The sequence below is a fragment of the Protobothrops mucrosquamatus genome, unplaced genomic scaffold (assembly GCF_001527695.2).
Source record: "Protobothrops mucrosquamatus isolate PMUCROS unplaced genomic scaffold, P.Mucros_1.0 scaffold_277, whole genome shotgun sequence".
Classification (NCBI taxonomy): domain Eukaryota; kingdom Metazoa; phylum Chordata; class Lepidosauria; order Squamata; family Viperidae; genus Protobothrops; species Protobothrops mucrosquamatus.
Window position 1 is genome coordinate 519,180 of NW_015386353.1, and position 15,926 is coordinate 535,105.

Consider the following 15,926-nt stretch of genomic DNA (forward strand, 5'->3'; position numbering starts at 1 on the left):
GCTCCGGACTCCTTTGGCCAAACTTCTGAAATAGCGCCTTTTCTTCCCTCCTCTCTCTTTGCCCCCGTCTCCCTCCCTCCCTCCCTCCCTCCCTCTCTCTGGGAGGGCGCGGGAGCCGTTTGAATGGCCGCTCTGGCGACCTCTGGTTGCGCAATGTGAAGGGGGAGGCGAAAGCCGCTTCCGAAGCCTTCCCCCGGCAGGCATCACCCCAGGGGCCGAAGAGAGCTCTTCCAGCAAAGGGCGGAGAGGGGGAGCGAGCCAGGAAGGGCCGGAGAAGGCGACTTGGCATTATGGGCTGCGCGCTCTTTTCTTAGATTGCAGCCACATGGGTGGGAGAGTCACGCGTGCAAGACGTTTGAGTGCAGGTGTGAATTAGACTTAAGCTGGAGGAGGGAAGCTGTTTTTTTTCTGTATGTAGCATGTTCCAAATCATCATCATCATCATCATCATCATCATCATCATCATCATCATCATCATCATCATCATCATCTCTTGCACTGGGCAGAGGGTTGGGGTAAAGGATTCCAAGGTCTCTGAGATTCTCCCATTGGGCCATTTCTGTTGCAAATGTCTGATTTCTCCTAAACTTTGCTTCATCAGGCCAGAAGCAAGGAACAAAAAGAAAGAGGCCAAGAGAAGCGGTTGGCAGCCAATTTATAGGAATCATTTCATTACAGATCTTAACACGGAATGTTAGAATGCTCATATTGTGGCGATGGAGATGATTTTTTGATTGCATTTTGATACAATTTTGAATATATAAAATCCAGCTGGAACTGTGTTCATCCTGAGGTCTTTATATATGAATGAATTTTAGATGGTACATTAGAGTAAAAACAATTTTATTTCAGTCATAGATGGTGAAATTGGTCCTTCAGTCCTATTTTGAAACCAAAGTCATTTTTCCAAATACTTTTCTTTGGTGACAATAGATAACTTTTTCTTTTTTCCCCTTCCATCTTGTGTTGTGTGTCTGGTTGTATATGAATATATGAAAGCCCCGAGGTGACTTTGGGTCAGTCATTCTCTTTCAGCCCAACCCACCTCACAAGATTATTGTTGTGAGGAAAATAGGAGGAGGAAAGAGTATGATGTGAGTTCACCACCTTGAACTGCTTATAAAGCAGAAACGGCCAGGTTTAAAAAAACCTAATAATAATAAATGTACTGCTTTCCATTCTTCCCATTTTTGTTCATAATGAGCTCCAGGTTTGTCTGTCGTTCTTACACAATTATATATCTTTACTTTTTTTTTTTGCTTTCTCCATTTCAAAAATGTGGAAAAATGACATCCAGTGTTGAGATAATGCCTGATAGATACCTCTCCTTAGAAAGTCCCAATTTCTAGAGGATCTGTTCCAAAGTTACTGCCAATTTATAGGGGTCCTTTCTGATTCCTGATTACTAGGAGTGGTAATCTCTTCCCGTTCCTAGCCTGGGACTCAGCTGCCTTTTCCTCAAATCTATTTCTACTTCAGAAGTACTAGAGAAGCAGTCGACAACTGCTGGGGAAAGTGGAAGGAAAGAGAAGAGGACAGCCAGCAATAAGATGGGTGGATCCAGTTGCAATAGTGAGGAAGACTAGAGGAACAAGTTGGGGACAGATATCGCTATTTTGCCTGTTAGGATTCATCTTTTGGGGAAATGTCTCTGAAAATCTCTCCCCATAATAAATGTTGCAGCTTGAAATGGCTTGCACTTTACCTTGGTGTGTGTGTGTGTGTGTAGTTAGGTAAGAGGCTTTTTGTCCTGAACACCACAGGTTGGTATATTGAGCTGTTAACTTTACCTGTCTATTCCAAATGAGTTTGTTGTGACTAATCTCACACAGGTTTATGGCACACTGATTCTGCCTTCCTTAGTCTGGTTACTTTTCAACACTGGGAACATTGGTACAAACATTCACGGGACAGTGAGGTGCTATCATGAAGTGATAGTGTCAGCAGTCATAATTCAAAATGTGGCAACAAACAAACAATCCACAAATCCTAGAAAACAAACCATGAAAACTTTTCTGTTGTTAAAACAATTCTTTAAATTCACATCATCTGTTTTCCTCCATATGTTTATTTTTTTTTACTTGTGAAATATTAAATAAAACAAAACATGGAAAAGCATTAAAGATTGATTTAGTACCACAGTCTCCCCAACGTTTCATTTCCTTTGTAGTGATTTATACAGCCATCTAGCCATAATTGTGGCAGTAGGCTGTTTCCATTACTGATACACCAGCATAATGATGGCTAGATGATACCATAAATCACCATAAAGGAAATGGAGTTTGATTATATTACCTTTTACTTGCCTGTGAACATCCAGTCTCAGTTCCAAGCACGTGTGAACCATTTGGTAAGCACACATTAGCATGATCTGGAAGGTAAAAGTTATTTTAAAGATGAAAAGCCAACCTGTCCTAGAACAATTGGTTTGAGGGAAGCAGGAGAATTATTTGGGGAAGCTGGGAAGCAGATTAAAGTACGCAACTGTTTAAATTTCTTAAAATACACATTTGGCAATCACTTTTTTTACAACAACAAAAAGGCACAGAATAAATCTCAGAAATGAAAGAAATATAGGCACTCCATTTTTCATTTTATTCAAATAGTTTTCTTGGTCAAGGAGAGAGAAAACCATTTTTAACCAACAGTAAACCCAATGGGAAAGTAATTTATGTGACTATGAATAGTCCCATTTTTTCCCTTTCTCTTATGTAATACAAATATACTTAGAAGTTAAGCTCAAACGTTAGTGAGTGTATTACAATGATTTCCCAAGTAAATATATAGAGCAGCCTCCTCTTCCCCTCCTCCAGCCTGGAGGATCTCAAATCAGCTGAACCTTAACTTTACTATAGCAGTCACTATGTTCCAAGGAATTCTGGGAATTGGAGTTCAAACATCTGGAGAGTAACAGATTGGGGATGAAAGACAAAGAAAGGGTCTTGTGGGTCTTTAAAAACCCTCATATTTATTGATGTACTTTTCTGAATTAGATTCTACTAATTCTACCACAAAAAGGGGAGAGAAAAAAAACGCAAGAAGTGAAATCACATGGGAAATAACCCAAGTAACAAAGGACAGTGAAATGGCTATTTCAGAATGGAACAACGTAAAGCCTAAACGGGATTTACCAGGAATCAAAGCTCAAGGAGCAGACTAGATTTTGTTGTTGAATAGGCAGGCTTAGAGCCGCAAGTGAAAATGTATTTAAAACAATTTGCGGTGCTGGTGGATACGTTTTTGTTCAAACCAAGCCCGAGCACGTCGCTCCGTAGTTGCGCATGAGCTGGTGGATGGACGCGGTTCATCCTCTTTGCAAGGATTCGGGTCGAGAAGCCGCCGCCCCGTCGCAGCACCTTGACTGGCCGGCCTCAGAGCCCGGCCGTCCCGCCGGCTCGGAAAGGGGGGCCCGTCTCCTCCCATTCGCCAGGCGGACGCCCCTTAACTCCGGACCTTCCAAGGGCGCTGTGGGGCGGGCCAGCTAGGCCAGTGTTTCTCAACCTCGACCATTTTAAGGCCTGTGGACTTCAACTCCGAGAATTCCACAGCCAGCAATGCTGGCTGTGGAATTCTGGGAGTTGAAGTCCACATGCCTTAAAATGGTCGAAATTGAGAAACACTGAGCTAGCCGCTGCTTCTCCCGTAGGGGAGAACCGAAAGGGCTTGGAAATCAGGTGGGACAAGAACGGTGCCCGCGGTGGCTTCTCTTCCCATCCAACCCCCCCTTTTTTAAAACAGGCTGAGCTGCCTAATAGGACTCCCTAGGCCAGGGGTAGGCAACCTTAGCTCTTTTATGACTCGTGGACTTCAACTCCCAGAATTCCTGAGCCAGCATGGCTCAGCATGGAAACCTCTCCCTGTTCCCTCAGCATGGCTGGCTCAGGAATTCTGGGAGTTGAAGTCCACGAGTCATGAAAGAGCCAAGGTTGCCTACCCCTGCCATAGACTCATAGAGGGAGGTTTAGCGCGTTGTGGGAAGGGTTGCTATTGGGCTAATCCGGGATATCCCTATTCAGTGAAACGGTGTTCACGCCTGACGCGCTTTTGTCGTTGCCTGATTCTTTCAGAGGAGGAGCAGCTTTCAAAGTCCGGACAGTTCAGGGAAGTTTTGACCTCTGGGCCCACCACAAATGGCCATAATCGCTTGGCCCCTTTCTGAGCTACTAATTTATAGTACCGTTCAGGTCATGCTATTGATCCAGAGACTATATGTTCTTTACTATTATAGGGCTAGGAATGGTCTCCAGCTATTTTCTCACTGGAGATTTGTAGCGTTTTGTAGGGTTCTGCCAAGATGAAACAAAAGCCTGGCAAAATTTGATCATTTATAGCAACTCAGGCATCATCTAACCATGGTTATGAGGCCTGTTTTCATTATATTAATAATGCAGGATGACACCACGAACCTTTTAGCTAATAAGTGGCTTGTCTTCATTATTAACGTAATACAGAGCTGGGTGTATAAAATGCGATAGCTTACTAGTGAGGAAGTAACCTGAGTATGAATGAAACCAAAAGAAAAATTAGATTTATTGTAACACATGGGGCACGGAGGGGGAGTGTTCATAATTTTAGCAATTCCTGATCACTCTGGCTGGGAAGATTAAATCACCATGTAAAGCATTGGGTACCAGGTCTTTCCAGGCATAATTTGAAGGACTGATTAGTACACAGAATATTTTAATCCTATTAACTCTAGAAGATTTTAAGATAGTTGGGCAGAAATCTTCCCTGAGTCCCACCAAAGTCTGGGGCTCTCAGGCGAGGCAATTCAAAGCAATAAGCTGCAAGTAAAATCTAATTTATCTAGATAGACTTTTGGATTATGAAAAAGGGGACATGTTGAGTTTGATGTTGCAAATTTATAGTGGGCTTTAAATATCACTAAACACATTAAATTGTTTTGTTTAAACTTTGTTCTTGCTAATTAGTGCAACATAGCTTGCTAAGGTTAAAATAAGAGGCACAGATTTGAACCCTTCAGACCATTGTGGTTCCACACACATCATATAATTCCAAATAGGTAAAGTCATTTGAAAAGTAGTCTAAGAATAATTCAAGATCGCAGCCCTAACGCATGACTCCTGAAACAGTTCAGATAAGTTTTATTTCAAGTACCATTTCATTCTGATAACATAATTGGACATAACAAACATTTTAATCCGGCTCATTTACCAGATTGCGTAAAGTTGCTCTAAGAATTCAACCCAGAGTTCTGTGATTCTATGTGATGTAAATAGCACTTTTCTGCCACACCACGATTCATTATTGTAGCTATCAAGCAGCAGCAAAAATCGGTCCAAATCTAGAGCTGTATTTTGTATGTATGTGGAGGAGGGAGGATTGCTAAAAAGAGTTCTGGCAAAAGAAATTAAATCCTCTGTTAAGTAAGAAAGTAGCCCCAATTTAGCACCTTTCAGAGGTATTGGGATTCCCATCCAACATACACTTTGTTGTTACAGTCTGGTTGGGAGTTATGGGATTGGCCAAAAACACCTGAAGGGCATCATGTTGGGAAAGTATGGTATAGGCTCAGGATTGGTTCTATCAACCACTGAAATTTTGGTAACTTGGGGAGTGATGGTCATAGACTTGTGGTATTTTATAATAAGCTCCTGGATTTGAAAATGTTCTACTTCTTCCCCCTATTATTTTCAGTGGGTAAAGAATAGCCAGACTAAAAGTGGCAGTGGTGTCTTCTCCATCCCATCTGCTGGAAGTGATATTTCTCTATCACAAAAACATAGAAGGCTATATTTTGGTGATAAAGTATGGTTGATTGCTAGATTATGGAAAGCTGATGTGCATTGGTGGACCTGCTAGAGCTATAAGTCAGGCTGCATAAATTAGTAGTTCCATCCATCTTTATCTAACTTATGTCACCTGATGCCAGGGCCAATTCACAAGGATATAAGACTAATTCTGCTTCAGGAGTCTCACACCAGCAAAGAATTAGCTGGATTTTTTTATGTGGGTCAATGGAAGAAGGTTGCCCAAGAAAAAAATTCCCAAGGTTTTTTTTTTTTAACATATGGGAGGTGAAGGGGTTTACACCTCAGACCAGCCACACTTAACCATAATTTACTGAACTGAGTTCACACATCCTACTAAACCAGAAACTACTTATGTTGGCTGCATCCTTATAATACACTGTACCAAGTACCTTTTCACTTAGTTTATTATGTGAACCCAGCCTTGTTCTATGCAATCAGTACAGCAGACAACTGTATTCCATCACTCTAACAACAAAGCAAAAATTGGGCACAAGTGTTGACCTTCAAACTCATTTAGTCCAATAGTAAATCTCCCTGACCGCAAAAAAGACAAACCACAACTGGAGGGGCAAAAAGTGGCCTTTCATGGAAAGGAAGCTCAGCAGATATTCCAATCAGCCAGAAACTAAATAGAGGTAAGGATTCTTGTCCTGCAAGATCTTTGCCCCCAATGGAAGCGAGGGCATTCAGTTCTGAGTTGTTTTCAAACTCTCTGAAAGGTCATTTGGAAAATCTGCCACCCTCCTCAGGTTTCTATGCAGACAGTCTCTCCCCACTCCCAACAACATTGCTTTATAGGCTGCCTGGTTATTCCCTAAGAAAACAGGTCACTAGGAATTGCCAAGCCTGGCAGTTTTAGATCTTTGAATGCCAGGAAAAGTAGTTTTTCTTCTATTACTCCAGTGAGCAAATGTCCCAGGGCACATTCTCTTTCTACCCACCACCCTCTCACATGCTTTGAACGAGCATCCCCACCCTAGCACGCACACATGCCTGTCTGCCCACATGTCCTCTTCCTTTCCAGAACAATTTTTATGAGGGTAATATATTTAAATATGGAGAAATACCATTTATCTCAGTTCCAAGTTGGAGAAATATTAATTCAGACCACTTCTCACCACAAATCACATGATGGAGTTTTCCCTTCTTTTTACCAGCTTCTAACCAAATATAATACAGCTTACTCTTACATTTTCTATTTTTCCTTTAATTATAATTTCAGTTTGCAGATGCACAATTCTGTCTTTTTGATGCAAGGAAATTCAGAGGGTCATACTCAGAAAAGAGAGTAATATTCAGAGGTATTTATGCAGGCACATTTCATTATTCACAAACAGGAACCTAATAGAGGTGGATGAGTTACACATGTTTCCATTGGGTGTTGGAACTCATTTATATTTGGTATATAGTACAGCAACACACACGCACATCTACTTGTAGCAATCAATCAATCAATCCCCTTAAAAGAGTTGCCTTTTCTTTGCTTGTGATTTATAGCCTCAGATAACTACTGTATCCCTGGGCTGATATTTCAGACATAAAGATCAGCTTCCCCTTACTGCAACAGTCGAATTACTTTGTAAAAAGCAATAAATAACTAGTGAGGAAATGTCCTAGTTATGAAGGGATAATTAAAGACCTGTCCTTCCGTGTTATTATGCACATTTCTTATTATCAGGTACAAGTTTACAAATGTAGAAACTCTGAATAAACATATACATTACATGTTCCAATTTACAAATTCCATTTGAGAGTGTAACTGTATCTGTACCAAATATGTACAGGGATGTCAACCTGTCAGACAGGGACTCCAATCATTTTCCTCTTCCTCTTATCCAACTTCAGGATTCACTCCCATTTCTAATCAAGTGGGAGAGTGTTAGCTAAATTTAGTCTCCTTTTAAACTGAAGTGACTCTCCTGGTTCTGGAGACACAAGGGAAAAAAAAGCACGAAGAGTTCCATTTGACCCTGGAAGGAGGCATTTCAGTCATCTTTTAAGTCTAGAAATAAAGCAGGCCCTCTGAAGACCAGCTTGACTACTCAAACCATAGGCCAATGGGTTCCTCTAGGGCAGGGGTAGGCAACCTTGGCTCTTTTATGACTCGTGGACTTCAACTCCCAGAATTCCTGAGCCAGCATGGCTGGCTCAGGAATTCTGGGAGTTGAAGTCCACGAGTCATAAAAGAGCCAAGGTTGCCTACCCCTGCTTTAGGGCCAGCAGCCTCTAGTTTGCAGAGATCTTTCATTTGCAATCTATGAGGGTAAAACTGTCCTGGAGGGCAGCTCAAACACTCTCCTTCTGTAGAGGCACATTGAGAAGACAGACTCAAAACCCAGCCACCCTGCCCCAGTGCTGGAGAGGCTGAACTTGGACCTGGAGAGGTGAAACAGAGGGCTGGCAATAAAGTGGGGCTTTGGAGCAGGGAGGAAGAAGGGTACTTCTTAAGCCAGTGGTCCTCAAATTTGGCCACTTTAAGACTTGTGGACTTCAACTCCCAGAATTCCCCAGCCAGCCATGCTGGCTGGGGAATTCTGGGAGTTGAAGTCCACAAGTCTTAAAGTGGCCATGTTTGACGACCCCTGGCTTAAGCAAACCCTCAAATGACTGTTAACTCCCTCGCGTTTTCTGTTCCCAAGGAACAGCCTTATTACTCCTCACTGGGGTGGTGGAATTATTAATGCCTACCAAGAACCGACCTCCACATACTGACGCCTCGCTACCTAAGGCGATCTGCCAGGCCCGGCCGCTGGTAGAAACCCTCCGAAATGGCTCTGAGGCGCATAAGCGGGGCTCCGACCTCCCGCAGCTTCGGTCTTGGCCCTCGGGGGAAAACAACGGTTTCCAGAGAGCGGGGCCTGAATCGGCGGTCTCCGAATGGCGTCGGTTACAATTCCCAGCATTCATCGCGAAGGGTTGGGAATCGTTGCCCGCCCATATCTGGGGGGGTGAGGGAAGAATCCCAGCTTGTACAACAATAGCCGGCCTTAGAAATCGTGGCCAGGATGCGAAGGGTGGGTTGAGGAGGGCGCTCGAAAAAGTTTTCTTTGAGGGTGCCTTTCTCGATTCCCCGTGGAGTCAAGGCAAGGGCTAAGTTGGAGGAGCCAAGGCGCGGCCTAGGCCGCGCCGCTTGACGAAAAAGGCGGGCAACGGATTCCTGGAGTCTCCAAGCGTTCTGGAAAAAGTGCCCTCGAGGCCTTTAAGCTGGAATGATAAGGAGAGGTTGGCTGCTAGACCCCAGATCAGATGAGGGTCTGCCCCGAATGCCGAACCACAAACCCATTGGAAACCAAGGACTTTTCATCCGCACCGAGTGCCCGCAGGCCGCAAAGCGTGACCCCGTTCATGTCCCTGAAGTCCAGTTAAAATACTCTGGGAACGATTCTTGCTCCCACGGGAATCCCCGTCAGAGCTAAAGGAAGTGACCGGGAAGCCCCGCTGCTTTCCAGGCGCTGCTTTCCTCGTAAGGGCTGCGCTTCCCCGTGCCCTGAAGGGGCTCCGCGCAGGAGCCCTGGGTCCTCCGGCCTGTTCCTCTCCCAAATCTTGCCACCTTCTCCATAGACGGTCGGCCTCCCGGCGAGTTCGTCCCCCGTTATAGTTTCTTGCCATTTACGGTCCTTCCAGGGCCTACATTTCATGAAGTGCTTCGGTGGCGCGGACTTGGGCCCGTGATTGCGGTCGCTCGGGCCGGGGCAAAAACGTTCGCTTTCACTAGAGAAAGCTGCTTTTGACGCCAGCGCTTTTAACGGGAGCCCTGTTTGCTTTTCAGCTGCCACTGCAGGGCGGATGAAACGGCCCGTGTGAGGATGTATTTAGCTTTTGAACGCGCGAGAACCGCATCCGGGTCTTTCTCGCCCTCTCTTTACTCGGATTTGAATTCGAAGTCCCATTTCCAAAGTTGGGGACTCGTCGGTGGGAAGTACGATTTATTTCATGAGCCCGTAATTGGCAGCCCTCGCTCCCTAACCTCTCCTTCAGGCTAATCAGCCCGCTATTCTTTCATCAATATTCCTTATTATTGTGATTCATTGTCCCCACAAATCCAGGTGGTTCCCATTAAGTTGCCTTGTCCCTCAAGCCACATCACACAGAACACGACGGAGCGCTGCTTTGAAAATACGCCTCTGACTGAAAGGTGGTTGGAAATTCTGCTAACATTTAACCATTCGCCATCCTTACCGCTGTGACCACCCTCATTTTAATGGGTCCCAAAGGCGAAGATCACAGGGAAGGTGAACTCGGGACGTTTCTCTCACTTTGAAAGGGACGACGATCGCTTGTCATTTGGGCTTCTTTATTTTATAGTGAAAATAGCATAAAGAATATCGAGCGTTAACTTTCATTAATTTGGAAAGTAAGTTAGTGTGGTTTCTTTTAAATATGGTTAGGGATTACGCGTTCCTTGATGTTAACACAATTGGGTCGAGGGGAAGAAAATCTCTTGATTTTCAATGGCCGTTCTCGTCTCCATCAAATGGTAGCAATCATGGATCCCAAGCATCTGGTTTAAAGATTCAGACACAAGGGCTAGAATCAGCTGATTCCGCGGCGCAGAGCTATTAGAGGCATCCAACCGCGCAAATGGTTATTCAGAACAGATCCAGGCCAGGTGTCGGGGATATTTCCTTATGAGAGGCCCTCCTTCCTCCTCCCCGTTTCCCCAATTTATCATCCCGAAAGCCAAAGGGAAAAGTGGCGGGTAATAGACATCTTCCGGTACAGGTGAATATTTGGCTATTGCCGACGGTTGACCGAGGCCATCCAGGGCTCTGCCCGGCTTTGCCTAGTCTTTCTCTTAGCCTCTCACCGAGTTCCCCGCTGGAAAATAAGCGCGCGTAAAACTCACTAGCCTGTCCCGTCGCTTTCAACTTGAAGGGGGTCCCTTTGGGCTCATCCCGGAACGCTCCATTGTTTAGGATATTTTTAAAAAGGCAGACGGAATCGGGGCCATTTATTTCTTCTCCCACTTTTCCTTGACAAAAAAAAAGGGATCGTTATGTGGGTGCTGGGGCTTCCCTCTTCTAGCGGTTCTACCCCAAGAGATTTCAGCTTACCTCCGCTTTTCCATTTCTATCTTTCTATTTTTTATTTTAAGTACCCACTTGGGCCAAAAACCTACTTACCACTCATTTGCCCTTCATAAAAAAGAAGACATCCTACAGACAAATCAGTTATTGAAACTTCCTTGGAAAGAGAATGGTTGAAAGCTCCAGGGCCTACATTTCCCATCTTCCTAGCTTGACTTTAATGAAGCCACAACTCCATTCCCCTGGAGATTGGCCACCTGAACTGGACTGCAAGTATGTCAGTGAGCATAAAAAGGCTCCGTTGTCGATGCGATTGCTTGAGCAAAGGTGCTTGGGACGGATAGAAACGCCTTCTCAAGTTCTTAGTCAAGGTGGAGATGGGCTTGTCCCCTTTTCAACACATTTCTGGAAAAAACACTGTAGATAAAAAGGCTCCCACACACCACAGACCACCCGGTTAATTTTTTTTAGCTGTAAGGTTGGTCGGCTTATTTGAGAACCCTTAGCGCCTAATCTACACTCGATCCTGGGCATCTAGTCGGCCGCGCAATTGAACAACCGACTTTACAGTGTCTTCCGACGTTCCTTCTCCAACAGCGAACACGTCGGAAATTCAGTAGAATTCTGTTGGACTCTGGGACCTGGCTAGTTATCTAACAGAGTGAGTGAAGCCAGAAAACAAGGTAGACAGGAGGGTCTCGTTGCTCTTCTGGCGATGGGTGGCTTATTAACATAACCTCAGCCCCCACCGTTTTTTCTCTCTAGGTCCAAATCCAATCTTTTTGAACAGACCGAAAAGGCTGTTTGTGGAAGCAGGAAAGTGAGGTAGAGAAAGACAGCAATGGTGTTTCTTTTTTCTAGAAGTCACTCGCTAAGAAACGCAGCAAGGAAAGGCAATCCCAGGGGCAAAGACAAAGATGTCGAAAGACACGGGTTTCCGATTCCCATTGAAAGTCAAGAGCTACTAAAGTTGCGGGGGGAGGGGAGGGGAGTGTTACAGGATAAGCATAGGATAAAAGCTCAGCAGTAGCTTATAGGGTGCTGAAATAAGTGCAACTCCAGCTATTCCCAGCCCATTTAAATAACTAGGATTTTTAAAGCGATCAGCGAATTTTAAGAAGACAGTGATTAGACGGAGGAGATAGATGAGGAGGCATGAAAGCACATCTCCTGACAATCCAAAGATCATCCCAAATTCTAAATAATTTTCTTGAAAAATAGGACGTGGCTTCGAAATGTATATTTATACATAACTTTATATTTAAGGTCGATAATCACAAACCTTAAAAAGCTGGTTTGTTTCTCCCGTCTCCAAGCAGAGAGCTTTTTCGGGACTGAAAAGGAAAGACAGTTGGGGGTGACATTAAAGGATGTTTTTATAAGGGGGGAGGGAACTAGCGGAGGGAAGATAGAGAGATAATTCTATTTTCACTTTCCTTATCGCCAGTGTATTCTCCCAGAAGAACCGCCTAAGCAAACACTTGCTTTCCATTTTAACCACTTCTGTAACGTATAAATGAGAACGAATCCGGGATAAGGTATTCACGAATTCCATGCGCCTAATTAAATGCCACTAACAAAAAGTTAGCTCAGAAGTTCAAGGCCGAAGATTTGAGCTGTCTATCTGGAAAGGGGGAGAGCTTTGTTTGGGGATGCTAAACGTGATTAATGTGCTCTTTCCGAGGCATTTGGGCAGAACAGGAGAAACGGAGCAAAACAGAATTAGGGGGTCAACCTTTGCCACGAGATTAGAAACCAACCGCGCAAAACAAACGGTCTTTTCTGCCTTCAACATCCCTCCAGATTTTCACCGCTTTTTCTTTCTGAAAGAGAATGCGTAATTTTGAAATGAATTTCCTCCCCAATTCCAGGAAATCACTTCCAAGCCACGCTTCTTCGGTTACAAAAAATAAGAAACAGCTAAGTTATGAAACTAATATATTAATCATATTTTAGTTCGTTTTAAACCGCAGGAAAAAAGCTATCCAGTTTATAGTTAGCGGACCGTACATCCCAGAAAGGGATGTTCAGCGCAACAGCGTGTGAATCCATTCGATTGGGCCGTTTGCAAAAGTCTCCTTCTCCCCGTGAAATCAGACAGTGGGCGGCGCGTCTCCTTTCCGGAGGCTTCCTCCGGGAGATTTTGGCGATGCCCTTTCCCTTGCCTAAGCGGCCGTTTGCCTCCGTGTGGGAGCCCACGGACTCCCACTTCAGCCTACGAATCCAGAAGGAAGCCCTGAAATCGCCACCGCTCTGCTTTGCGAAGGAGGAAGGAGAGGAAGGAGGCAGACCCCGCGCCCAACTTTAAGACCCCCCGAGAACTGGAGGGATACGCCGAGCGGAGGCGCGCCGGCATTCCCAGCCCAGAGGGCCGTGCCCAAGGCGGCCCAGATAAGCAACCCGCAAGGAGGGAGCGGCTTAGACCTCTTGCCCCATCAGCCCCGGCCCCGGCCCCGGCCCCGGCCCATCGGGTGACTCACCGAAGCAAGAAAGCTGCAGGGCTCCGTTGTGGGCGCTGGGGTCCTGCAGCTTGAGGTTGCTGCTCGGGGGGCTTTTACAAGAGCCGCGCTGCCCGTAGAGCGGCGGCGGCGGCGGCGGCGGCGGCTGTTGCTGCTGCTGCAAGTGGTACTTGTTAAAGGCGGCGGCTGCGGCGGTGGTGGCGGAGGCAGCGGAGGCAGCGACGGTCGGGAGAGCCTGTGGCTGCTGCGCGCCGCTGCCGTCCAGAGACGGACATTCCGCCTGGCTGTAGCGGCTCCGGCGCTTGGGGCTGTTGTTGCTGCTGCTGCTGCTGCCGCCGCCGCCGCCGCTGTCTCCAAAGCTTTGTCCTTTGCCGGCCAGGAAAGCGGAGCCGAATTTGTCGCCGCTGCCGGGAAATGCCCTAAAAGGCGAGGAGCCGTCGACGCTGCCTTGCGAGGCGGCGTTGTAGAAGGAATCCATGCTAGCAGCCGACGGGTCGCAGAACGACACGCAACTCTCAGCATTCATGCCTAAAATTAAAAGGCCCCGGCAGGCAGTGTCCTCATGCAACGCCAGGGAGCCTTTCTCTGGCTTCCCCCCCACCCTTCCTTCCTTCCACACACACACACACACGCACGCACACACGCACACACCCCGCACGCTCATGCACACATACACACTCGCCTTCATACGCAGGCACACACCCGCACACAGACGGCTGGGCTAGCCAGCACTAAGCAGAGTCAGATGTTCTCCGGAGCTGAGCAGATCCGTCCCACTCCCCACCCACCCACCCACCCCCAGTAAAAGGGGAAAGGGGCTCACCGAGAGGGGAGGGAGGAGAGAGAGAGCAGGAGGCATTCCTCCGAAGGAGCTCTTCCTTCAGCCCCTCTGTTCTCCTTCCTCCTCCTCCTCCTCCTCCTCCTCCTCCTCCTCCTCTCGGGCCCCCCGAGCCAAGGCTCTCCCGTCCGGCGCTGCCCAACCCATCCTTGCAAAGAACGGCGGGCGGGAAGGGGAAGCCGGGGGGGGGGGGAGAAAGAGGGCAGCCTTTTTTTGTTTGTTTGTTTGTTGCTTTTACATTATTTGTTGGGTTTTTAAATAACCATTAGCAAGCAATACAATATAGAAGCCAGGAGGCCACATGGCGATGATGCAATTGGGGCTGCCGGCTCAGATCTGCGCGGGGCGGAAGAGCCGGCCGACTCCAAGGCGTCCCTCCGGGCATTCCTGGGCTGATTCCTCCGGCCTTCTTTCCCCACTTCTGCTGAGCTGTAGCCCGGGAGCTCTTCTCCTGCCCCAGTTGCCCTTTCCCTTGGGGAGTCTCTCTCTGTGTCTAACTTCCAGCTCCTCGCTTCCCAATCAGGTTGAGTTTGCTGACCGAGAAAAATGACCGTCGACGTCGGGGTCGGGGGGGGGGTGTCATTTGGCCAGTTTTGCTAAGGCCGCCTACCGCCTTGCTGGCTTTGACTGCTCTCTTTCCCAACTCTTGTGTGTGGAAAACAGCCGGGGACCAGGTACACGCATTCAACCGGAGGAGCTTTCAAGGGAAAGAAGAAAAAGCTTCATCGGTTGATTGCCCGCCTGGGTCGAATTTTAGTTAATAAAGGGACGCAATTTCCTAGAATTGAAAGGAACGGGGTTGGTGGTGGTGGTCTTCCCTGCTGTCCTCCCCCACCAATCCCAATAGGCAAATCCCGATAGTGGTTTTCTTTTAGCAAATGTTTGTCCAGCGACTTTGGATGCCGGAAAGAGATTCTCTCCTCCGCTTCCCAAGGTGCTTTGGAGGTCTACGTTTTGGGGAACCCACTTCTCCAGCCCTCCGAAATGGATCCAGGAAAATAATATATATATATCGCGACTCCTCCTTTCCTACTTTAACTCCTGCTGCCCCTTTACGCTCCATTTTCTCCATCTGTAATCTCTCTTTTTCCATTCCGACATCTGGTTTCCATTGCGTCTCTCTCTCTCTCTCTCTCTCTCTACCTTGAAGTTTTCAGTAATAAAGATATTACGCAAACGGGATCCGCGGCTTCTCGGTCAAAAAGCACCCTTAACCCTTTCTTCGCGCGGCCTTTGCTACACTTATTTCACCTCACCAGGGAGGGATAATGATCAACACCGTCTATTCCGAGGTCGTTTTTTAAAAAGAAAAAGAAAAAAAAAAGAAAAAAGAAGCCCGTTTATTTAAAAACGAGGGCGACGGGAGAGCTCGAGACGATTCCCACCCCCGGGAAAGAGATGAGGTAGAAAAACAAAATTATTATCTAGAGGGCAAAAAGCGTGTGGGAAGAAGCCCTGCTCGGGGAGAGAAGCGGGAATCAGATAGTTGATTCAAATCCATCTCTCGGGGCTGACCGAAGGGAACCAATATTTCGGAAGCTTTGGGAATTTAACCCCATTTGGGATCTTAACGGAGCCGGACAGTAGCGCCTGGGCTGGAAATGAAACTGTACCAATGGCGGGAACGGGTCGCCAGGCGCCTGAACCGACGGGGATCCTGGTGCATCTCAGCCGAGAGATCTTAATATGGTCTCACTGACTTGTTTCGCCTTCAAGCTAGGCACCTGTTTGAACATCTGGGCCTGACTGGGAAACGGCGCGTTCGCATTATCCACTTGACTGGGTTGTATGTGTCTCATGGGGAGGGGGTCGCCAAGTCCGGGGCCTG

General features: G+C 46.7%; 1 protein-coding gene across 1 annotated transcript in view; it reads right to left on the reverse strand.

Moving 5' to 3' along the window:
* ALX4 (ALX homeobox 4) overlaps positions 1-13,786 on the reverse strand; it is a 68,985-nt gene extending 55,199 nt beyond the window's left edge. Inside the window, 3 exon segments of the mRNA XM_015831714.1 lie at positions 13,282-13,420; positions 13,423-13,485; positions 13,487-13,786. Coding sequence (XP_015687200.1) covers positions 13,282-13,420; positions 13,423-13,485; positions 13,487-13,786 — 502 coding nt within the window.
* Positions 13,787-15,926: the final 2,140 nt, after the last annotated feature.